At 40.6% G+C, this 24,378-nt stretch overlaps 1 protein-coding gene across 1 annotated transcript in view; it reads left to right on the forward strand.

The window, feature by feature from the left end:
• Positions 1–24,378, forward strand: part of MYRFL (myelin regulatory factor like) — a 136,160-nt gene that overhangs the window by 110,154 nt on the left and 1,628 nt on the right. The window contains exons 14-21 of the mRNA XM_049884964.1: positions 345–408; positions 5,727–5,812; positions 8,575–8,649; positions 8,733–8,785; positions 8,907–9,089; positions 17,589–17,651; positions 18,357–18,444; positions 21,962–22,036. Coding sequence (XP_049740921.1) covers positions 345–408; positions 5,727–5,812; positions 8,575–8,649; positions 8,733–8,785; positions 8,907–9,089; positions 17,589–17,651; positions 18,357–18,444; positions 21,962–22,036 — 687 coding nt within the window. The remainder of the gene's footprint in view (positions 1–344; positions 409–5,726; positions 5,813–8,574; positions 8,650–8,732; positions 8,786–8,906; positions 9,090–17,588; positions 17,652–18,356; positions 18,445–21,961; positions 22,037–24,378) is intronic.

Consider the following 24,378-nt stretch of genomic DNA (forward strand, 5'->3'; position numbering starts at 1 on the left):
CGAGGAGAGGTGACCATTTATAAATTTAGAAAACCATGTTTAGTTGTCAGGGAAAAAAACCATTTTTTCTTTTTAAATTATTACTTAAAGAGATAAATGCATATTTCCTGGGGTTTAGTTTTGAGAAAAAGATAAATGTAATGTTTAATGCGTTCTTTTATGCTTACTAGAATTCTTTTCCATGAAATGAACTGTCAATTACCTTGATTTTTCCTTTTTTAAATGACACCACTGTAATGCAAAAGAAAGCCATACTGCTGCCTTAGTGACAGCCTGGGCCTTTGTCCTATAAAGCCTGAAGAGGCATTTGAATTGTAATCAATTTTCTCTCTCTTTTTAAAAAGCAAATTTAGCAGAGCTGCTAGTGTATCTTCCCCAAGAAGGGCCGTTCCAAAAACACCCAACAAGGTAAATGGACTTGAAATTATAATGTACACATGATATTTTCTATACACACACACACACACACACACACACGAATCTTTAGAGAAATGGATCAAGAATAATTTTTCCCTTTATTTGTTGGTAGATTCCCTAGTTTATATCCTGTGCATTTCAGGTGTTTAAATACAGTCTCTTTAACAGATACTAGCAGGTTTTTAGGAGTCCCTTGGTGTTGCAAAACGTTGGAAGTTTGAACCCACCCAGAAGTACCTAGGAAGAAATGCCTGGTGATCTACTTCTGAACAATCGGTCATTGAAAACCCTATGGAGCACAGCTCAACTCTGACACCCATGGGGTCTCTATGAGTTGGTTGAAATAAGTATGGAACACACCCATTTCACAAATATTATTCCGTCAGCTTTTGTTTATATTGTCCTCATCAGGTGAAACTCATCAGCCTCTTCATGCCTATGGCACTGGGCTGCAAGGTCTGTGTACATGCCTTGACTCTACTGAATCCCTTGTCTTTGGCTTCGGAAAACCCCAGAGGGACTTCAGCTAATCCTCAAATCCCTTTTTCCCTTTGATATTTAGTACCGTATATGGAGATTGAGATATCCACTTGCTTGCAAAGGTTAAAATGTGATAGTTTTATTAATGAATAAAGATAACTTTGTTGTTGTCATTAGGTGCCATCGAGTCAGTTCCCACACCTAGCGACCCTATGTACAACAGAAGGAAACACTCCCTGGTCCTGCACCATCCTCACAATTGTTATGCTTGAGCCTATTGTTGCAGCCACTGTGTCAATCCGTTTTGTTGAGGGTCTTCCTCTTTTTTGCTGATCAGCTACTTTACCAAGCATGATGTCCTTCTCCTGGGACTAGTCCCTTCTGATAACATGTCCAAAGTGTACGATAACTGCTACGTAACTAAAAAATAGCTGTGAGTTGGCAAGTTATCAATTAGGATAACATTTGCAGCACAAATGTCAAGGTTAATCATTTATTAACTTAAAGTGAGACCCGTCTCCATTGCAGGTTAGTGCCAGTCAGTGAAGACAGGGATTGAGGTGAAGCTGCAATACTTTCTTGCTAGCTGCAGTATATAACGCACTGCCAATGAGTCAACTCCAACTCATAGTGACCCTGAAGGACAGAGCAGAACTGCCCCATAGGTTTTCCAAGGGAAGCAGAGTGCCACATCTTTCTCTCGCAGAGCAGCTGGTGGGTTCAAATCACCAACCTTTTGGCTGGGGCTTTAACCACTGCACCACCAGGGCTCCTGAGCTGTGATATGCCACTCGCTCCCTCTGGCCCGCTAGTGTTCCAGCAAGGAGGCCCTTCCCAGGTGAAGACAATCATGATCTTAATTGATACCCTGTTAAGGGCTTTTTTTTTTTAAGGGCTGACCGATGTTTGGGTCACTACCCCAGTTGGCTTTGATTCAAAAAGAGTTCAGAATTCTTCTGTGTTGAAAACTAGTAAAGTGCTGCTGATAAGCTTCTCAGTATACCTATAAACATAAGTATACTTGGACAAGATACTTAATTGCACTGAAAAATGAAGATATTGATGTTATCTACTACATGCCAATTTTTTTTTTTTTTTTTTTTACCTTCCAAAGATTGCTGATAGCACAGTGCTTGGCAGATAGGGTGCTCAACAAACACGAAAGACTAAAAATGTTGTGTAGTGAAGGTGCCCTTTGTACTAACGAGTTCCCAGTGGGATCGAGGGAATAGTATCTGCGTCAGTGGCAGCCCTGATATGTACTGTAAGGCCACCTGCAACCTCTGTAGCTGTGCCGAAAGATTCTCTTTTGCAGTACTTGAGCATCTTAACTAGAGCAGATACTGGGTCGGCCTTCCTCACTCTGCATTTCCAGGGACTAGCACAGAGTAGGTACTCAGGAAATATCTGTAAAATAAATGCATGTATGGAGAGCGTAGACTGAAAATATTCCTGAAGACTTACAAATTAAATTAAAAACACTAAGTGGTTCAGTGTCTTGGGCATGTGGTGAATGGGGTGGGAGACTGGGGTGTGGACAGAGTTGGGGATTTACGTGGGTATTAAAGAACACTCATTCAATCCAGAGACCTCTTGTAGTGACTGTTCTGGACCTGTAGGAGGCAGATAAAGATGAGTCAGATGTAGTACCTTCTCCAAAGGAATTAAAAGGTAGCCGGCGCAGAGCAGAAGGAAACAACTGTTGTATGAAGCTGGATGTGATTAGAGCTGCTGAGGCTCAGAGTGCTGCAGGAGTATTAGGGGAGCCATTGGCTAGACAGTCATGGCAGCTTCGGGAGAGGTTTCAGATGAATGACATAAGCACAGGTTTGGAAGCCTCACCGGGCTTCATTGAAGGATTGGGTGGGAAATGAGTGGGGCGGATAGCGGAAGATAGGCTGAGAATATAGGTTAGGCCCAGATTCTCCTGGACCACCAAGCTATGGAGTTTATTTGGTAAGCCGTGAAGACTTTTTGATTAATCATAGTAATATATATATTGTATAGTGTTTCCTTTTTTTACAGACAGAAAAAGGGGGCAGCATAGCATTGTAGTTAAGAACATTGACTCCTGAGCAAATTGTTTTGGTTCAAATCCTGGCTCTGTGACTTATTAGGTATGTGATTTTGGGTAAGGAACTTAATCTCTCTGTGCCTCATTTTCTCCATCTCTAAAGTAGGGATGATAACGGTACTTGCCTCATAGGGTTGTTGAGGATTACTATGAGGATTAAATACATTAGTATATGTGAAGCACTCAGAAGAGTGCATGGTATGTAAGTGCTGCATGTTGTTGTTGTTGTTAGGTGCCTTCAAGTTGGTTCCGACTCATAGAGACCCTATGTACAACAGAATGAAACACTGCTTCGTCCTGCGCCATCCTCACAATTATACCAAACCAAAACCTCAACCCCCCGCCATTGAGTCCATTCTGACTCATAGCAACACTATAGGACAGAGTAGAATTGTCTTGTAGGGCTCCAAGGCTATAAGTATTTACAGAATCAGACTGCCACATCTTCCTTCTGCTGGTGGGTTCAAACTGCCAATCTTTTGGTTAGCAGCCAAGCGCTTAACCACTGTGCCACCAGGGCTTCTCAAGTGCTGTATAAGTTACTATTATTTTCAAACCCTCTATTTCGGTGGTTCTCGTACTGTGGTGTGGTGTATATCAGAATCAGGGAGCTTGATAAAGTACAAGTAATAGGAATGTTTTGCTTCCTATTTCCTTAATGTTGACTTTCCCTTACATACCATGACCAACCCCCAGGTGTCCTCTGTTCCTAGGAGCCTCCAAGGTTGGTTGGGTGGGGAGAGCTTTTGAGTAAGAGAGCAGGCTGTGGGCAGTTAGTGACCTTATCAGATGGTAAGAAGAATGGCTTGGCCCTGCCTGGACTTCCACACAGCTCCCAACACTGGCCCAGATGATGCTTGTTGTAAAGGAACATTGAGGTTTCCTGATCTAGCTCTCATCTAGTCCATAGGATTCCTGTTTTTTCCCTCCGTCTCTCTACCCTATAAGAGGTAGGTGAGTGATATCTGCTATGTGTAGGTGTTGGAGTGAGGTAGAAAAGCCCTCACAGTTCAAGTAAGAATTTACTGAATATGTGGAGAAGGAGAGGAAGGGGGAAGGAATGTATACTGATAAATACTTTTCAGTATCCTATCACTTACAGGTTCCCAGCTCCCACCCCACCCCAAATAAACCTATTGAATCAGAATTTCCCAGGGCATTTAGGTTTTCTATATAACAGAATTACAACATAGTAATTTTCATGCATACCTGAATTTGAGAACCATTAAACTGTTAATTGGATACACCCAATAACTGTGAAAGGTAGGCAGGTATTATTTTATTATTCCTATTTTATTGATGATGAAAATTAGAATCAATAATGTTTAATGTTCAGGTGACTTGTTCAGGGCTCAACTCAAAGTCTGACTCTGGGTCTTGGTTAGACCATTTCCCTATTCTAGGTTGAAGGATTTTGAGCAAAAGTGTGGAGATTTAAAATAATCTGGCAGCTGTGGGGGATAAGTTGGAGGGAGAAGTGCTTCTCCTGTGACTATATTATTGAATTCCAAACAATTCAACAAATTTTATTGAGTTCCTTTTCTGTGAAGCCACTTTTAGGACTTCTACAGAACAGTTCCAGTGAGTTGTAGGGATGGTATAAACGGTTCACTTCGTGGTATTGAGTGGCTTCCAGCTGCACTTCTGGAGGACTCCATTACAATAGCCCTAAGGTTCTGTGTACTTGCTTAAAAGGGTGTGGTTAATTTTCCCCGCAATATTTCATTGAAGAACTGTTTCTTTAGTCAGATATCCAGCCCAAGAAATTCAACCAAAGATCAGTTTAAAGCTATTTCTTAAGTACCATCCTCCTCCAAGACCCTTCTGACCAAAAGCATAGCTCTACCCTGTACCCCTAAGAGGAAGCAAACATAATACTCCCTAATACATTACAAGGGAACCACGTAGTTAACAAGCACCCACTGTGTGTGAAACATGTGAGCTGCTTTCATGTGTCCCCTTATTCAAGTGGTCAGGAAACCTCTGCCCATCTCTTCAGCTGGATTCCCTACCGGTTCCCCACCGATCTATCATGTAGCTCTTGTCCCATACCCCATGTATAAGTTTCTATACCAGTTTGTATCAGTCTTAAGGGTTTGCCACATGCACTTGCTAGAGACTGTAATTTACTTATTTTTATATCCCCTATAATGTTGTAAATAAAAAAAAATAGTAGTGGTCAATAAATATTTATTGACTGGATACAACAATAAATAAGACATAGGCCCAGAACTGTCCTTATAAATGGGTGGTAGAATTGGATGTTGATGTATATGATTTAACAAGTGCTTAGTAGGATTTCATGCCACAAATACCTTTCCCACACTTCATCAGAAAGCCTGAAATTCTTCCACTGGAATTTATTCCTTCATGTCTTGAGGACCTTTTGATTTTCAAAAGAATCCTTTTAAAAAAGATGAACACTTGGGTTCTGACATTGTTAGGGCTGGTAGGGTGATAAGCTCATAGACTGCAAGAACAAATGCCAAATAAGTGGCATAGACAATTTGTCCTGCAGGATTTTGAAGAAAAGAGAGACTATTATAGCCAGGAGTATCAAGGAAAAGGAGTGACTTGAGGTAGGCTTTGAAAAAAAGTCATCTTCAGAGAAGCAGAGAGGAGGAGGGAAATGTCCTTTGAGGAGAGCACGCCCACCATCCCAAGGGAGCAGGAAAGGTCACTGCAATTCTTCGGGCTTCTTTCTTTCTGTTAGTGTTTCTGATTTATCACTGCTCATTACTGAACATTTTTGTAGGTTTATTTTTCAGGAAAAAAACAGTCGTGTCCTAACTGGGTTTTCCAGACCTTGGTTATAGCTCTAATTGCTGTGATGGCATTTTGGTAAGAAAAACTTCAATATTATGCTATGTCAAGTTTCTTTTTTCTTCCTATCTTTGCTTTTCTCACGTATGAACTGGGGCCTGACCTTTTATTTACTTTGAAGAGAAGAAGCCCTTTAAACCAGGGACTGACCTATTTAGCTTAGAGATGAGAGAGCCCTTTTTGAACTCAGTTTGAAGGAAAAAACACAGACTTTCTGCACTTAAATATGGAATGAAGGAGGCTTTCTTAAACATGGAGAATTTTCTTCAGTCAACTGATATCTTCTTAGCAGTTCACTGTATATTTCACTTGTGTGTGTATGTCTTTCTCAGTCTTGCAAATGACTTTCTCAAATTCTTTGGTCTCCTTTCTGTCTTCTTGTGGGAATGGAGTAAGTAGGCAATTCCCTCTACCCTATTTATTAGAATTCTTTTTGGATTCTTCAGTGAAGATCTTACACCAAAGGTATTATGACATTATCCTAAAATGTACAGTAAGATAAAACTGAAGTCAAATTTACTAAGTAGTTAAGCAAGTACAGTGTTTGCTGTGGAAGTATTAGGTGACTTTTGTCCAGCCATCCTTCCTCCCCTGGGTGGTGGGAGTAATCTCTTTCTAGGTTGCAGGAATCTTTCTCTGGCCTCTGGTCTTTAGGCTTCAGCTGTTGCAGTGATGCCCCCTCTGCCTTTGAGTCCTGGTCAACCTGTGCCGCTTTGGGCCTCCTGCTCTTGCCTGTGCTCTCCAGACATTTGAATACTCCTTTCTTGTTTGTAATCTAACCATTCACATGGTGAGAAATGTACTTATCCCTCAAAAACTGCTTTGTTGGTGTGAGAAAGACTGGCTTCTGGGCCCTGTCTCAGGGGAGACAATCATTCTCAAAGACAAAGCAAGCTACTTTCCGAAGGTGCTTCTGGTTCCTTGATCTAAAGCAGCTTCCCAGCTATAGGAGACAGTGGCGGTCTCTCTGTACTCTTGTCTTTCTTTAGCATTTCCATTTTTGACTTGCTACTGCCCACTGTGGGACACTCACCCAAGTATCACACCACTACACAGAATTCTCACAGAAGCCTTGATACTTTTCTCACTCTAAGTGCACTTGTCTTTCCCTGATGGAGTTCCCAACTCAGGAGAGTGCAAGCACCTACCTTTGGCAGGCATACTTAGTGTTGTCTAGAGATGCCGAGTCCAGGAAAATCCAATGGGAAAGGCCAATTCTGAGGTAAAGATGCTGCTTTTGAATGGGCTTATCAGATCTTATGAATCCTAAAATTGTTGACTGTCCAATGCCATACATGGACGTATTAGGCTTATTATCTTGTTTCTGGCCTGTGGTGTATCCTTCATTGTTGTTAGGTGCCATCGAGTCACTTCTGACTCATAGCGACCCTATGTACAAGAGAACGAAACACTGCCTGGTGCTGCACTACCCTCCAAAACCAGAGAATTTTCCCTCAATGAAGACAGCAGATATCTATTTCATTCTATGGCCCTGGCAAGTCCCTGGGCTATGTATTAAGGCAGATAACAGAGACAAATGAGGAGTAGTAGTTAAGTATTACTTATGATGGTAAGGTAGAGAGTGGAAGGACCTGGAGAACAACGTAAGGGAGATTGAACCACAGCAAGTAGTTGCTAGGGCAACACTACAAATTCTGTCTGACAACATCTTTGGGGCTCAGCACCACTTTTCCTAGATGGGGTTGTGCCTGCTGGGCAGTAACAAGTTATTGCTGAGAGCACTTTGGCAATCCTTTCTTTATGAATGGAATTCAAACATGCAACACATTTCTTTGTGTATACTTAATGATTCCAGATAATGGTTCTGCTCTCCTATTTGGGGTGGCAAAATCTTTAAAAACACAAATACAAATGTACAAACTGGCAGCCATCTATAGTATTGAGTTCCCTGCCTAGGTGTGAAATAGTGGTAAATCCATCACCTTTGATAGACAATGAAATCACGTGGAACAAGGTGCGAAGTCAAGCTGGCAAGAAATCAAGTTAGGTAATGAACGCTGTTTCAAGTCCAGCACAAAGTGTGACTGTAAAGTCATCAGACAGACTTTCTTGTGAGAGGCACCCCCAAACGAGGAGAATGCTAACTGCTTAGACTAGTGAGCATTGTTGGGAATAGCTTCCTAAAGCTCAGCACCTTTAAGGAGAGCTTCCTTTTGGATATACATGTTTTGATAATTGAGTGGGGAGGAGGGGAGATACACTTGTTCTTTTGAAGTCACGTAGTGTGGAACAGGATCCTTTATGCATGTCTTTTCCTTCCGCTGCCCAATTTGTTGCATTGTGCTCTGAAAGGACAGGCAGCAGGAAGATGTCAGAGAAGTGGCCGAAGGGTTTGGCATCAGCAGCTGACTAATCCTTTCATCTCAGAATGTGACGGTGCAGATGACCTCCATCAGTGGGATGTGAACTTTGCCCTGACTTTTTCCTGCAAGGAGCAGAGGGCTGCCTCCAGCTATCCACATGCTTCCCCTTGTAATCTTCCACTAGTGACAGACACTTGCCAGGGCCAGGGGGCTGCTCTGTGGAAAAATCCATCAGCTTGGAGTACTCCAGGAGCCTCTGAGCTCCAGGAAGCTCAAGGCTTTCTCTCACCAGGGCAGAAGGCATAACTGTGCTGGTTTCCGTGGTTCTTCTATTAGCCATGATTTCCCCACCCCCTTCTCTCCCATCCGTGTGGCCTGTTAGAGCACATCCTATGTGTGAGATATGTCTGGAGTCAAATCTGCCACATAATGCCTTTTTTTTTTTTTTTTAAACAGTGCCTTGACAATAGTCTCCCTTTACATACTTAGCTTGAAAGATCAAGATCAATGTGCCCCAAATCTCCTTCCAAGGTGAGAGTTCAGGTCTTGTTTTCCATTGGGGAGAAGGATGCTTAAAAGGCCTCCTTCATTAATCACTTGTTCTCTTCCTTCAGCAATATCACAAGCTCTCAGGAGCCAGCTCTGTCACCCGCGGCCTCCCCCTCAGGTAAGGCCTTCACATTCCTCACCCTCAAATTCAGCCTGGTTTCATGTGAATTGTCAACAGAAGAAACCAGCCTTTCTGGTTAACCTTGTTGCTTCCCTCCCCTCTGCCCAATGCCTTGCAGCACTTAATACGTCCCTGGCAACCACACAGCCCTACCTCCAAGTACCGGAAATAACTTTCTGTGAGGTCCTGCCATGTCAGAAGACTTACTGCTGCCCCATCTGGGGAATCAGAAGAGCCTTTTCAAGTCCTGTGCAAAGACAATCTGAGCAGGAGAAGGAACTCCGTCAGAGGCCATGGGCAGGTAAAGGATGTTCAAAGAAAATCAGCTAGGGATCTGAACTTGAGTTTTTTTCCACGTCCATGTTTACTGGATAGTCTGTTAATGATTCCAGATAATGGTTCTGCTTTCCTATTTAGGGTGACAAAATCTTTAAGAACACAAAGACACCAACTGGTAATCATCTATAATATTGAGTTCCCTGTCCAGTGATGAATTTCGGTTGATTCAAATCCTTATAATTTTCACCAAGTAAAAGGGTCTCATTTGTCTGTTGCCAACAAAGACAGTAATACTGGTACAAGTACAATAATTATGTGCATGTGGGTAGATATTTTGGCTTGCTTAGAACTTAAAAAACGATGTGCTATCTGGGCTCTCTGCCCCAACTAATCAGGGTGAGATGTAAGCAACTTCGGAAACTTTGAGGAGCTCAAGGTAAGCTTTAAGTTAGTGAAAAACACTGGGTTGGCATTTCATTTTCAGAATATCTTCCTCTTCCTCCTAGGGACACACACACACACACACACACACACACACACACCACACAGAGATTTTTTTTTTGTAAGTAACAGAATTTTTTTGGTAGAAAATTAATTACAGAAACTTGATCAAGGCCTAAAACTTTAATTATCTGTATAAGATCAAATACAATATATTCAATTATATACTAATTCATTATTGTTTTCAGAAAGCCCCTTACATACATATTAATGAGTGTCTAAAATAATAATGATAGTGATACTAATAATAACAATAAATGCATGTTGGTATGGCAACGGGATTGAAGGAAGACTAATTAACGACCTGTAATATGCAGGTGACATAGCCTTGCTTGCTGAAAGTGAAGTGATCTTAAAGCACTTACTGATGAAGATCAGATCACAGCCTTCAGTATGGATGACACCTCAACATAAAGAGAACAAAAATCCTCACAACTGGACCAATAAGCAACAGCATGATAAATAGAGAAAAGATTGAAGTTGTCAAGGATTTCATTTTACTTGGATCCACAGTCAACACCCATGGAAATAACAGTCAAGAAATAGCAACACATTGCATTAGGCAAATCTGCTGCAAAAGACCTCTAAAGTGTTAAAAAGCAAGATGTCACCTTGAACACTAAGGTGCGCCTGGCCCAAGCCGTGGTGTTTTCAATCACATCATATGCGTGCAAAAACGGGACAATGAAGACTGAAGAAGAATTGATGCCTTTGAATTATGGTGTGGGTGAAGAATATTGAACATACCATGGACTGCCAGAAGAACAAATAAATCTGTCTTGAAAGAAGTACAGCCAGAGTGCTCCTGAGAAGCAAGGATGGTGAGACTTCATCTCTCGTACTTTGGAAATGTTCTCAGGAGGAACCAGTCCCTGGAGAAGGACATCATGCTTGGTAGAGCATTAGCAAAAAAGAGGAAGATCCTTGACAATATGGTTTGACAAAGCAGCTACAACAACGCGCTCAAGCGTAACAATAACTGTGAGGATGGCACAGGACTGGGCAGTGTTTCATTCTGCTGTACATAGGGTCATTGTGAGTCGGAACTGATTCGATGGCACCTAGTCATGACAATGTAGCTTGTCTGTTAGAATGGTGTAGTAACGATAATAACCCTCAAACCACAGTGGCTTAACGTGGTAAAAATTTACTTCTCCCGCACTCTGTATATCAAAGATGGATCAAAACAGGGCTTCTGCTCATCGTGTCATTCGGGATTCAACTGATGGAGGCTCCATCTCAATACATATTTCCACAATCTCTAGCAGTGGTAAACAAATGAGGCAAATGATACACTGGCTCTTAAAGCTTCTGCCTGTGTGTATAATACATGTCATTTCTGCTCATGCTTTATTGGCCAAAGCAAGCCACACTGGTCTGTATAATTTTAAAATAAGTGGAGAAGTGGACTCTTAACATGTGGTGTAAGAAAATGAACCAGAATATTTGTAAGCAGCCCTAATGACTGACACAGAGAATATGGTCAGTAGTAAAAGTTTTTTGGGGCTGATACGTAATTTCTATTTCCTTTTCATATTATTCCATATTCCAGTCTTCAATAAATACCTTTTATAAGTCATCAGTACTATTATCATCACATCATTATCTTCATGTAATGGGGTATTACTATATGTGAGGCGCTGTCATAAGTAGTTTATGTGAATAAGTCATCTAACCCTCACAAGCCATAAGATAGGCACTATTCTTACCCCCATTTTTTCCAATGAGAAAGCTGAAGCACAGAGAAGTTTTTCCCCACACCTGGAAGAAACAATGTTTGTACTCTTTTTCTCATGAAGGCAGTTCTAGATTGAAGTTGGGAACAGATGACTCACTATAGGGTGAGAATATAGGTTCAGTTTGAAGAATTTGTTTGACATCATGCTCTTAATATTATTTAATCTGAAAAAATCTTGTAGTATCACAAAACTTCCCCCAAAGCCTTCATCCCTTGCAAAAGCCCATGGAACCTGGAGGCTGATAAATCCTTTTCTTGCCTTGGGAGTCCAACTTAGGGACACTTGGAGTCCTTTCCTGAAACCAGCCCTTGGAAAAGACCATCACACCTGAAACAGATGTGCTGATGACGTTGGATCCTGAATAGAAAGGGGTCATGGTCCAATCTGGTTCCCCTTCAAGAGGTTTCTTGACCCTTGAGCAAATGTACTGCTGTGCCAGCAGCTCTTCACATCAAGGGAATATTGGGAAAGGCAACCCTCATCAAAAATCATGTTAAGGTCTGTGACTCTCTTCTCTGGAACATGAGTGACTGTGGATCTTATGCTTCTATGAGAGGTACTGAAGTGACTCCTGAAGAAAGCAGATCTGCTCCAGGGTGCCTAGTATGTCTACCTAGACAGAACTAGTAGCTTCTCTGGCTAAAAATGAAATTTAGCTTCTGCTTTACCAGGCTCCCTTGTACACTGAGAAAGTAGTTCCCTTGTCCCTCTTTCAAGTGGAAAAAAATGGAATGGACTTAAATGTTCTATTCACTTTTACCTTCAGTAAGCCTGAAAATTATTGGGGATTTAAAGTCATAAAATGTCAGAGAGCTGCTAGACCAGTAGCACCCCAACTTCTTGACCCTGAGAATCCATTATTAACACACTTTTACAATTATTTAATAGAAAACACATAAAGGGAGAATGTAACTATATATTCCACTAAGGTTTTAAGTAAATTATTTTTATTAACAGCAACATTTGAAAAATAGTACAAATCCATGACAGGGATGTTGCTTTTCAAGTCCAGAGAGAATACTACAGACTCCTTTATGCAGTCACCCAAGGTTCCAAAGTCAGGAGAACCTCTTATTTATACTAACATTGTACATCCGATAAAATGGGGGCCAGGCCCTTGTTTAGGTTCCTGCAGTGAGTTAGTAGCAAAGTTGGATCTGGGTTCCTTCTACCATCCTGCCTTCACTTATTTGAGCATGGGGTGTTCATGTACCAGGGATCAATTCTAGAAGATGCAGAAATTCTCCACTCCATGACAGCTCCTTCATCCCCCAGGTCTGCTCCCAGCCATTGAGAGGTCCCTAAAAACCCAGACCAGTGCCGTCAAGTCTATTCCAACTCAGTGTGGGGTATTTCTGGGGGAGTCTGAGGGTAGGCACTTTTATTCTGCTGATCCACCCTTCCCCTCTGTCCAGGGCACTGTATAACACCAACCGACCCACTGGTGTCGAGTCGATTCTGACTCATGATGATGTATAACACCAGGGTTCCTAAATCCAAAAGACAGGAAACCCAGGCAACTATTTTAGCCCGATGTTTCTGAGTCATTATAGACCAATTTAAAAATAAGGAATAAATATAAAAAAGGAAATTCAAGGATTAAAAACAAAAAACTTAGGAAAGCTCTCAGTGTGATACAGAGTAATATAGCTTATCAAGCCCCAAACATGTTTATATGTCTTCTCCCCGAGGAGTAACACTACAGGTAAAATAAGTATTTTTTAAATTTTTATTACATGCTGAGCAGAAGTCCTTATTCTCTTTTGGGCCTAAGTTGATCTTGTAAATCTGTGTAAAGTATCTTTCAGAAAGGTTATTTTTTCCCCCACACTTAATAAAAAGTTTGGGTAAGACTAATCACAAAGTAGAAAGTGCATTATGGAATATTGAGATTTTACTCTAAACAACTGACTGAATGAGATGGATTAGATTTTAATCCATAGAACCAATAAAGATTTAAGTACACAGCAGACTTAGGTATTAAAAAGTAAAGAACCTGTGGGAGGACAAAAATCTATGGAATTCTTCAGATTGTGAGTTGGTGAAGATTTAAAAAAATATGTCACAAAACAAAAGGGCATCAGGAATTCACGCTCATTTTACTTTGAAAACCAGAACTCTCAGGAGAACAAAATGGCCAAAAGAAAATGTCCCCTATGTTAAATGACTCAGCCACTGATTAGTGGGACTCAATGACGTCTTCTTGGCATTAGTCTGGTTTAATCAGGGGAAGAGAAAGTTAGCCAAGACCCTGTATTGGAACCTAGCCATCAACACAGTTTTACAAGTAGTGCGATATGTACCTTTTACCATGACAATATATGTTTTGGTTGGATATTTTTGCGGAGCTCTCCTCATCAGAATCTTCTAATTTAGTTTTTACAGTCTCCTCCCCCCCAGTTGTGAAATATACCCCCAACTTTACAATGAAACCCACTGGGAATGCGTTATTAACTTTGTAGTGAATATTGCTGAGAGGCATTTGTAAAATGAGAGCTACCCTTGTATGACCACAAGAGAATTTATGGTTTTCCAATAATCAGCCTTTCAGAATTAAATGGGCTTGCTCCAGAGCAGTGACAAATTGGGGGCATTTTATAGGAGATTTAAAAATTGTTAGTTCTCAAAACCTGATTTTGAAAAGCCATTTTCATAATTCTAATCTTCAAGATTAATTTTACATCCTCAAACTCACCATTTTATTACCGTTAAAAAAATACTTTATTGCATCAGATACTCAGCTCTATTTATAAGGTTCCGTGTCTCAAAAAAAAAAAAAAAAAAACAACAAAAAACGCTGCTGTCAAGTCAATTCCGACCCATACCGACCCTAGTCTATGGTCTGTGTCTCCAGGAACCTGAAAACATGGTCCTGTGAAAATGAGACAAATCTGTACTTCTATAGCCAGAATTTAAAATGAGCCCCTTTCCTGCAAGTTCACAGGGAAAGTAGAGCAAAAGGTGGGGGAAGAAACTAGACAGGATAGAGAGGTTCTGGTTTCCCTTCTCTTAACATCTTTGTGGAGCCCTGGTGGCGCAGTGGTTAAGAGCTAGGCTGCTAACCAAAAGGTTGGCAGTTTGAGTCCACCAGCTGCTCCATGGAAACCCTATGGGGCAGTTCTACTCTGTCTTATAGGGTTGCTAGGAGTCGGAATTGACATTGACGGCACTGGTTTTTTTTTAAGTATCTCCTTTGCCCTGTAAATTTACAGTCTTGTGTGGGAGCTATCATAAGCAAAACTAATAGCAGGAGACATGGAGCTTGAAAATTATTAGAATTGCTGGAATCCAAGAAATCTGGGAGCCTTTTAGGCAGCGCATATATTTACTGTTGAGGGAAAGAAATACTCAATTTTCTAGAAAATCCTCATATGTCAAGATCCCACTCTCCTGAACAGAAAGCATCACATTAAGCAGGATGCTAAGGAAACTTGTCTGCCTTCAAATTCTATACCACTCCCTCCTATTTGCTAATAAGTTGAAGGAGCCCAGCTTCCCTTCTGCACACACTGGGAGTTTTCACCCTGAGCACATACATAAGAGGAAGCATTTTACTAGAGGTTATGTGATTGACCTTCCTTCTTCCCTTCCTTCCTCTTTCCCTGCTTCTCTTCCATAAATATTTACTGAACACCTGCAGTGAGCCTGGTACTGCGTTACCTGGGAATACAACAGTGAACAAGACGCCTTAGTCAAGGAGCTCACAGCCAGGTGAGCAGTCAAGTAAACAAGCCCTGCCACCTGACTGTGAAAAGCACTAACTAGGACAGAGGTACTAAGAGTGATCGTCCCCAAGTAATGTGCACTGCTGCTTTTGCTTTCCATACTGAAATTTAAGACAGAAACTTGAACCTAGATCTAAATCTGCAAAAAAAGAAAAAGATGGCAAAAATTTTTTAATTCTTTTGTTAGGTTTGTTTAGGAACTCACTGAATGATTGCTGTCACTATCCACTTAAAAGAATATATATATATATTTATATAGCTTTGACAACACTCATTTGAATGGTTACATTTTTCAGAACTACTTTAAAAAGCCTCTGTGGAATTATAAGGGGCACAGCCACTCCCCCATCTTCCTTCCCCACCAGCCTGCTCTGGCCCCACCCCAGTGATTGAATTCCTTTATTCTGCTGGTTGTGGATGGGACTCACCTTAGACTTTGAGCTCACTTTTTTTCCTGCATGAATCACATTTCATACATTTCCAGGAAAGCGAAAGTGTGGACCCTGGAATCAGATTGTTTGGATTGGAATTCTTCTTCTATTCCTTACTCACAGAATTACCCCTCAGTTTCTTAGGCAGCCATAGTGCTTAACAGCTAAAGTTGCTAACCAAAAGGTCAGTGGTTCAAGTCCACCAGCTACTCCTTGGAAACCCTAAGGGGCAGTTCTACTCTGTCCTAGAGGTCGCTATAAGTTGGAAATTGACTTGATAGCAATGGGTTTGTTTTTTTTGTTTGTTTGTTTTTAAAGTAAGGATGACCTCCCTCCTAGGACTGGTGTAAGGCACTCAGAATAAACAGAACCAAACCTGCTCCCATTGAGTCCACAGTCCCATAGGGTTTCCGAGGCTGTATCTTTACTGGAGCAGATAGCTAGGTCTTTCTCCTGCAAAATATCTGGTGGGTTCAAACTGCCAACCTTTTGGTTAGCAGGTGTGTGCTTTAACCACTGCACCACCATGGCTCCTCAGAATAGTGTTTAATAAATAGTAGGTGATCAATGAGTAGTAGTTGTAATTATCATTATTATCCTTCAGTGAAAGAATGCGTAGGCCCCATAGAGTTTTCTCCAACATTTCATATTCGGGTTGTTAAACAATTAGGAAGGCACTCAGACTCAGTTTATAAGTTTTGCCAATCTTCAGAGACCCCCAGCTTTGTTTGTGTGGAAAATGTTATTTCATTATTTTACCACAGAGATAGTCTTGCTCTTATTTTTCTTAGTTTTTACCCACTTTCTCTGCTATTCTTGAACCAAATTCTCTATTTTAACAGGGTTCATCAAACTGCAGGGATACAATGGAAGTAGGCAGGGTTGGGAAACTAACAGGGACCAATATACACTTGACACTAAGCAGTACTTGGTGGGACTTGGACTCAATTCTAAAGGAATTATTAAAATAGACAGTTCTGTCTCCTTGCCTGTCCCTTGGATCTCCAGGAATAGTTCAGAAATCAGATCCCAGGCATGCATGTTATTGTTTCTTTCTCCTTCTTGCTTTCTAAATGCTATATTTTAAATGACTTTTGTTTTCACTTCGGAAAAGAAATGTGGTTAGTAAGTATCTCTTTGCCCCTCAGCAGCTTTATATGAGTAAGGTTTGGGTTGGGCAGAGAGGTTGCCTTTGGGGCCTGTTGTACTCACTCAAGAGGTAGAACTGGATCAAAATGGGATCAACAAGAAGGTGAATGCTGGCTCAATAAAAGGAAAACCTGGTATTCAGAGCTGCCCAGCTGCAGAATGGGCTGCCTCAGGAGTTAGAGAGTCCCCCATCACGGATTCTCTGATGCCTTATTTCCATTTTTTTTCCATTACTATGTATAATGTTAAGATAGTAACACTAAGGTGCCTAGAAAAGAACCCACGTAGACTTGATGGGAGAATTTCTTTCCAAATAGTTTGGGTTAACGATACTTCTCATTCACAAACTAGATAAGAAAACCATCATTAGTCAAAGTAAAACGGTTTCCGTAATATGAGTAAGACACTATGCCAGGAGCTACAGAGGATTCAAAGAAGGTTAATTGAGGGTTCCTACTCTGGAGTTGTCAAGAAAGGGCAAAATACATGAAAGGTGAAGTAATTACACAGATAATATGCACTTTGAATAGTGACAAGTGTATCACTGGTTGATCACCTCATAGTTCATTTCCATAATAAATGCTATAGTGTCAGAAGGGAGGAAGCTGTTAGCCTCGGCGGTATGATTTTGGATGGCTTTTGGAGCCCTGAAGGTGCAGTAGTTAAGAGTTCAGCTGCTAACCGAAAAGTCAGCAGTTTGAATCCACCAGATGCTCCTCCTTGGAAACCGTGTGGGCAGTTCTGCTCTGTCCTTTAAGGGCCACTATGAGTCGGAATCATGAGTCAGAATTGACTCGATTGCAACAGGTTTTTTTTTTTTTTTTTCTGTAATGAGGGGCAGGGATTGAATGAGTCAAAAGATGGGAGAGAGAAAGGGTGGGGAAATGATTAGCTCAGAGTGACAAACTAGGGTACCACATTGGGTTCTTCTCATCCTGAATAAGCTTTAAAGACTGACAAACTTTTTCCTCCTCAGAAGATAGAAGGAAAACATCCCTGGCAAGAAATGCACAGACCAGCCCTGACTGGGGAAGTGACCGTAAGTTTATGTCGAAGTGACTGTATACTTGGGCCTAGTGTGTGAGGCCAGGTAGAGTAATAATGAAGTATAAAAGCATTACTGGAGTGAGAAACAGGGACAAAGGCTCTGTGCACACACACATTCATACACACACACACGTGCTCACATGCACACAGATACACATGCACACACTTACGCACACCAATGAATTTAAGCTTTGTAATTGATGCCAGCCAAACTAACAATGAGGCATTGGAAATCGCCACTCGCTATCAGACAAGTTGTAGTTGATCTCCATGGTTTGTCATCATTTATTTTGAGTCCCCTGTCCTCATCTTCTGTTCTGTTTTTTTTAGTTTGTTTTCTGATTTTTAAAAGCTTTCTGTGTCTAGATTAGATTTCACACTACATCCTCCATTTTCATTAAAGTTCGATTTAGTTGAACTTTCATGGTCCAGCAATTCTTTTGGATATTATGTGGTTGTTTATTGGGACCTGAATTTTTATTAGTTTTCTTAAAACTTTCTGTAACAAAAAAGGCTTCTCCTCTTCTCCTCCTCCTTTTTCCAGTTTGAATGCAAAATGGAATCCATTTATCTAGGAAACTCTTATTTCTCATTCTACAGTTTGATAACTGTGATGAAGCACAACTCCCTCCCACCCCCCCCCCCACCCCCAGCCCCGAAGAGTTTACTTCCTTTTCTCTTTTTCTTCTCAATTCAGGGATTGATACAACCATCAGTTCTATTCAGATTATGGAAATCCAGCAAAGGATAGATCATCGGTATTGTAGTAGAAGCCTCCAGTGCGGGTGGGTAAGCCTCCCATTCTGCTCCTGTTCTTTCTAGAATTTATCCAGGTCTCTGGGATTTAATTACTTTAATACAGTCATGTGTCACTTAACATCCGTGATACGTTCTGTGAAATATTACATTATGTGATTTGGGCATTGTGTGAACACCATATTATATAAGGCAGTCCTTGGGTTACAAGCATCTGATTTAAGTATAACCTGTAGTTAAGAACCAACCCCTGTAAAGCCTGTTATATTAAAAATTCAAGGTACATACAATGGTAATAACAAATGGGTGCTACTTTGCTACGTGCATCAAAACATTATTATTATTACTGTATTATTACTATGATCAGGATTTCTAAACTCTATTATAATGCTGGGGCTCTGGTGGCGTAGTGGTTAAGAGCTATGGCTGCTAACCAAAAGTTCAGTAGTTTGAATCTACCAGCTAATCTTTGGAAACCCTATTGGGGCAGTTCTACTCTGTCTTATAGGGTTGTTATGTATGAATCAGAATCAACTCGATGCGAACAGGTTTGTTTTTTTTTCTTTGCTTTTATTATAACCTTATGGGACCACGGACATATATGCAGTCAGATGTTGCTTGAGTGGATGTTTACACATACATACACATATACATATATGTTTTTTATGCAAATAACACGCCTTCTGCATTTGTTTGCTAGCTGTGCCTTCCTCCTTGCGAGGTATTTTCATAAGCATGCTCTGTTAACTTTTTTATAGCAACATGTGGAAAAGAATTGGTATGGCAGCACTTGCAAGGGTGCCTCGCAGGGGGAGGGCACAGCCAGCAGACAAATGCAGACAGTGTACGTTATTTGCATAAATATACAGTGTGTGTATGTGTGTGTATAACACAATGTTTGCCAGTTCAACATTTTTTGGATGTACGATTCAGTGACACCAATTACATCAGTCATGTTGTGCAACCATCACTAGTATCTGTTGTAGGGCTCTGGGTTTTTGAAACCGGAACGATGATGCTTCTGGTGAAATCAATGTGTGCTTATGATTATGGAAGAGGGAATCATAAGATGATTTGTTTTAGTAAATGTCAATAAACCACAGCTCCAATGATTTCAGTCTCATGGTTTATAAAGAAAAAAAATTTTTTATAGATAAGTCCAAAGCAAAAGGCCTGGGGAGCAGCTGTGTGGCTGCCTCTCTGAGGGCACGCACCATAGGCACAGAGCTGATAGGTAATTTTACAGACAGGAAAGACATTGTTACCAATGACTCTAGGTTATAAGTGAGCTGACATTTATATAATTTAGTAACAAGGGATATCATTATTTTAGTTGTTGAAAAAATATAGCTTTTCTTAGATTTTCAGTTAGGAGGGAAAAATCTGGGTACTGTAAAACTTATAAGCAACAACCATCTCCATTGTATGTTGTATCCCCTGCACTGAGGTAACGATGCATCTCGAAGCAGGGAGCGCAAGTAGCTTCAGCCAGCATAGTGTGAAAATTGTAGGCATTAAGAATGGGGAGGTTTTTTAATCAAATAACTATTTTTGGAGTGCCTGCTAGGTTTAAGGAAACCCTGGTGGTATAGTGGTTAAGAACTATGGCTGCTAACCAAAAGGTCGGCAGTTTGAATCTATCAGGCGCGCCTTGGAAACCGTATGGGGCAGTTTTCCTCTGTTCTGTAGGGTTGCTATGAGTCAGAATCGACTCGATGGCAATGGGTTTAGGTTTGGGCTAGGTTAGAAGCAAGATGCTAAGCACCGTCTTTAGAACTGGTATCACAAATCCTCTGGGTTATCAGATTATTTCCTTTTCAACTTGATATAACTATTTTTAGGCTTCGAGTTGATGGTCCTGGGTTATAAAATAACCTGTATGATGCTATATGGAGCACTGGCGGTGCAATGGTTAAGAGCTACAGCAAGTTATAGCTGCTAACCAAAAGGTTGGCAGTTCAAATCCATTAGCCACTCCTTGGAAACCATGTGAGGCAGTTCTACTCTGTTCTGTAGGGTCACTATGCGTTGGAATCGACTCGACAGGGATTTTTTTTTGGTTTTTGGTATATGATTAGTTTGTGATCTCTACCTTTATAAAGTCGTTGAATTCTCATAAAACCCTTGCAAGATTGGTATTATTTGCCCCTATTTTGTAGTTAAGAAACCTGAGATTCAGTGAGCTTGAGAAAGTTTGCCTGAAGTCATCCACCTAGTAAGTGGCTGAGACAGACCATTAATTACTGTGGTAGAGTGACATAATAAAGTACAGTCAGATGATTCAGGTTCAAATCCCAGGACTTCAGCAAGATGCTTATTCTCCCCACGTAGAAGGGGACACTATCCGTAAGATGGGGATACTATTTACTGAGTTGGGTTGCTGCAAAGTGTGTAGGTATTACCAAAAATCAAACCCGTTGCTGTCGAGTCGATTCCAACACAGGTATAGGTATTGGGAGGTAGGAAATGCATTCCATTCATCTAAGCTTTCCCCCAGGTGAACAAATCTCTCCTGACCCTAGTGCAGATCTTTCTATTTACTTTTGCTTTCCCATTTTTAACAGCTTGTTTTTACATTTTTAACATTAAAGAGAATCTAAAATGACTGGCCCTCTTTCCCCATTTATCTAGTTTTAAGTTGTTTTTTCCATGTAATTCAGAAGGATGGCCAGATCCTAAGGAGAACTTGTATTAGATACAATATGCCTTTTTGCTGGAGTTTCCCTCGCAATAAGAATCAAAAGAACTCTTTCTTTTTTTTCCCAAGTATCTCTCTTAAAAGGGGGGAAATCTGTGCATAATCACTTCTGTCTTGTAATTTTTTCATAACTAAACAGTCATTAGGACTATAACAATTTTAGTTGATTCGATTTTGAAAGTGCATGATATTTCCTGCTAATACTGCTTTAAAGAGAATGATTTATGGTAGAAAAGCTGGTATTTATTGTTTTCAATCCTCCTTTCCAGGGGGATTGTTAGCTTGAGACTTTTGTCTCGTTTGTCTTCTGAAATCTGTATCTCCTTAAGGGGAACTGAAGTTTTATTTCCTACGTGTTTAGCTTTGTATGTTTGGCCTGAGATTTGATTTTCCATCATTTGGTCTGTGTGTCCTAAAAAAATATAGATCTTTGTGGCACTGTTTATATTAAGAACTGAAAGAGATCACTTTGTAAAATTTGGCAGGTATGTCTTTGAAAAACATAAAACTATACCATGTTAGGAGCCCTAGGGGCACAGTGGTTAAGAGTTCGGCTGCCAACCAAAAGGTCGGCAGTTCAAATCCACCAGTCACTCCTTGGAAATCCTATGGGGCAGTTCTACTCTGTCCTATAGGGCTGCTATGAGTTGGAATGGACTTGATGGCAATGGGTTGTTGTTATTTATTTATTTATTTTTAAATGGGTATACCGTGTTAAATTTGATGTTCTCTATTATTTCTCATATAATATTTAACAGCTGACATTATATATAATGAATGGCAAAAAGCCCTTTGAAGCCTTTCCTACATATTTTGATTTGTAATTTTATTTATTTTTTCATAATTAGGTCTGGAAATTACAATTACAATATTCCTGTTAATAAGCACACACCCACTAATGTCAAATTCTCTCTGGAAATCAAGTAAGTGCATAGCTGTAAAAAAAAATCAGCTTTTATCATTTGTTGAAGAGTAAGTCTGAATTTTCTCTACAATTGATCAGTAAGTTAGGAAGTAGAAAGCGCTCAGTGCGTGTTAACTGATGATGGTTGAGTTGAGAGGCGGGCTGTCTTCCAGGCACGCTTCAGTGCAGTGGGAAGGCTCTGGGCTGTATACTCAGGCCTGAGAAGGGGATGACCTTGAGTCTGATGCTCATGAGTTGCAGACTTCCCTGATTGTCTCCCTTTGAGCTGGGGTAGGAGCAAGGATAACAGCTTGGTCCCTAGACGGAAGACTGCATATTTTGGTGAAATTGGGCCACAGTGCTAACCTAGACAGCACATTTTCTCCCAGGGGGAAATAAAAGGAGCCAGAATTTGAAATTGGTCAGACCAGAATTCACATTCTGTCTCTGTCACTTATTAATTATGTGATCTTTTGGAGTAGCCACTTATTCTGTCTGAGCTACTTTTCCTTATCCATAAAATGAGTATAACATTATACCATAAAATACGGAGCTGCTATAATAAGTATTGTTAATAGTAGTGAAATTAATGGCTATCATTTGTTTAGCACAGACCATATGCCAGATACTACACTTTAATACTGTGTACTGGGTCATATAATCCTTAAAACAACCCCCTGAGATTGGTTTTTCCCTCCTCCTCCCCACTAATGTATATTTTTTCAGATGAGAACACTTGGGTTTAGAGAGGTCAAAAAACTTGTCCCGAATCTCACAACTAGTAAGTGATGGAGTTGGGCTTAAAACTCAGCCCATCCTTTTAACCATCACTCTCCTGCCTCCCAAATGAGATGAGGTATAGGACGATTTTGCCCATTCCTGGCACATGGTAGGTGTCTTAGTCATCTAGTACTTCTGTAACAGAAATACCACAAGTGGATGGCTTTAACAAACATAAATTTATTCTCTCACAGTTTAGGAGGCTAAAAGTGGATATTTAGGGTGTCAGATCTGGGGGAAGTTTCTCCTTCTTTCGGTTCTGAGGGGAGGTCTTTGTCATTCAGGCTTCCCTGTTTGAGGAGCTTCTCAGTGCAGGGACCCCGGGTCCAGAGGACGCACTGTTCTCCTAGCTCTTGTTTCTTGGTGGTATGAGGTCACCATGTATCTCTGTGCTTCTTTTTTTTATATCTCAAAAGAGATTGGCTTAAGACACTATCTAATTTTGTGGATTGAGTCCAGCCTTATTAACATAACTGCTGCTAACCCCACCTCATCAGCATCAGAGAGATAGGATTTACAACACACAGGAAAATCACATCAGGTGACAAAACGGTGGACAATCACACAATACCGGGAACCACTGCCTAGCCAAGTTGACACACACTTTTAGGGGACACCATTCAATCCATAACAGTAAACACTTGATAAATGGTAGATATTATTAGGACTACCTTTGCACCCAAATCGCAAAGCTCTAATTTTAATTTATTCTCATCAGATATTTTAAATAATTATGATACTTTAAGACTTTCAATACACCTAATTTAAAAATTATGCTGTAAGCCTCTCACCAGGAAGATTGTTGTTGTGTGCCTATAGTATTTATTTTGTGTCTCTTGATTTTAGTCTCTCCTTTTCTTCCCCTTCCCATTTCTTTTTTTCTTCCCTTCCTTTTCTTCCTCTTTCCCTCAGCCCTGCTCATTCTCCTTCTGCTTCTCCAATTTTGTTATTCGTCCTGCATCATTTTTTCCCACTCTCTGTCTCTTCCTCTGTTTCACTCAGACTTCACACTCCTCTTGTCAACTTTATGTCCATGAGGAGCTAATGACATTCGACCCAACTGCTTACCCTGGAAAGGTTTGTTCTGAGTAGCTAATATTTCATGACTCAAAACCTGCTGTATTTCAAGGAACAGCAAAAGCTAAATGTACTATTCTTGCAGGCTAAATGTACTAGTCACCAGCAGTCCTTCAATAACATTGAATGCATTTCATCATTTGCTGTTAGCTTCGAGGGAGGGAAATAAGCTTAAATGGTATTTCCCTGAAGTGGCAGAAGGCCATCTTGAACTACTGAATTAAGCCTTTTAGTTTAAGAGCCATTTTTTTAATATGGATGATTTCAAAATAACATATATACTCAACTGAGATTTTGAGTTGTGTACACGATTGTCCTTAAAGACAAATAGATCTCGTCCTCTTGGTGATAATTAATGGGCTGGCTTCCAGAGAAGGGGAAACATCCTTTCTCATAGGCCTTCCACTCTGTGATATCTTTGCAGGCTAGTGATCTCTAATAGAGCTCACCCTCAAATCCCTACCTGGGTTTGTTTGCCTTGCTGTTTCAAACAGTATCACTCCA

The sequence above is a fragment of the Elephas maximus genome, chromosome 4 (assembly GCF_024166365.1).
Source record: "Elephas maximus indicus isolate mEleMax1 chromosome 4, mEleMax1 primary haplotype, whole genome shotgun sequence".
Classification (NCBI taxonomy): domain Eukaryota; kingdom Metazoa; phylum Chordata; class Mammalia; order Proboscidea; family Elephantidae; genus Elephas; species Elephas maximus.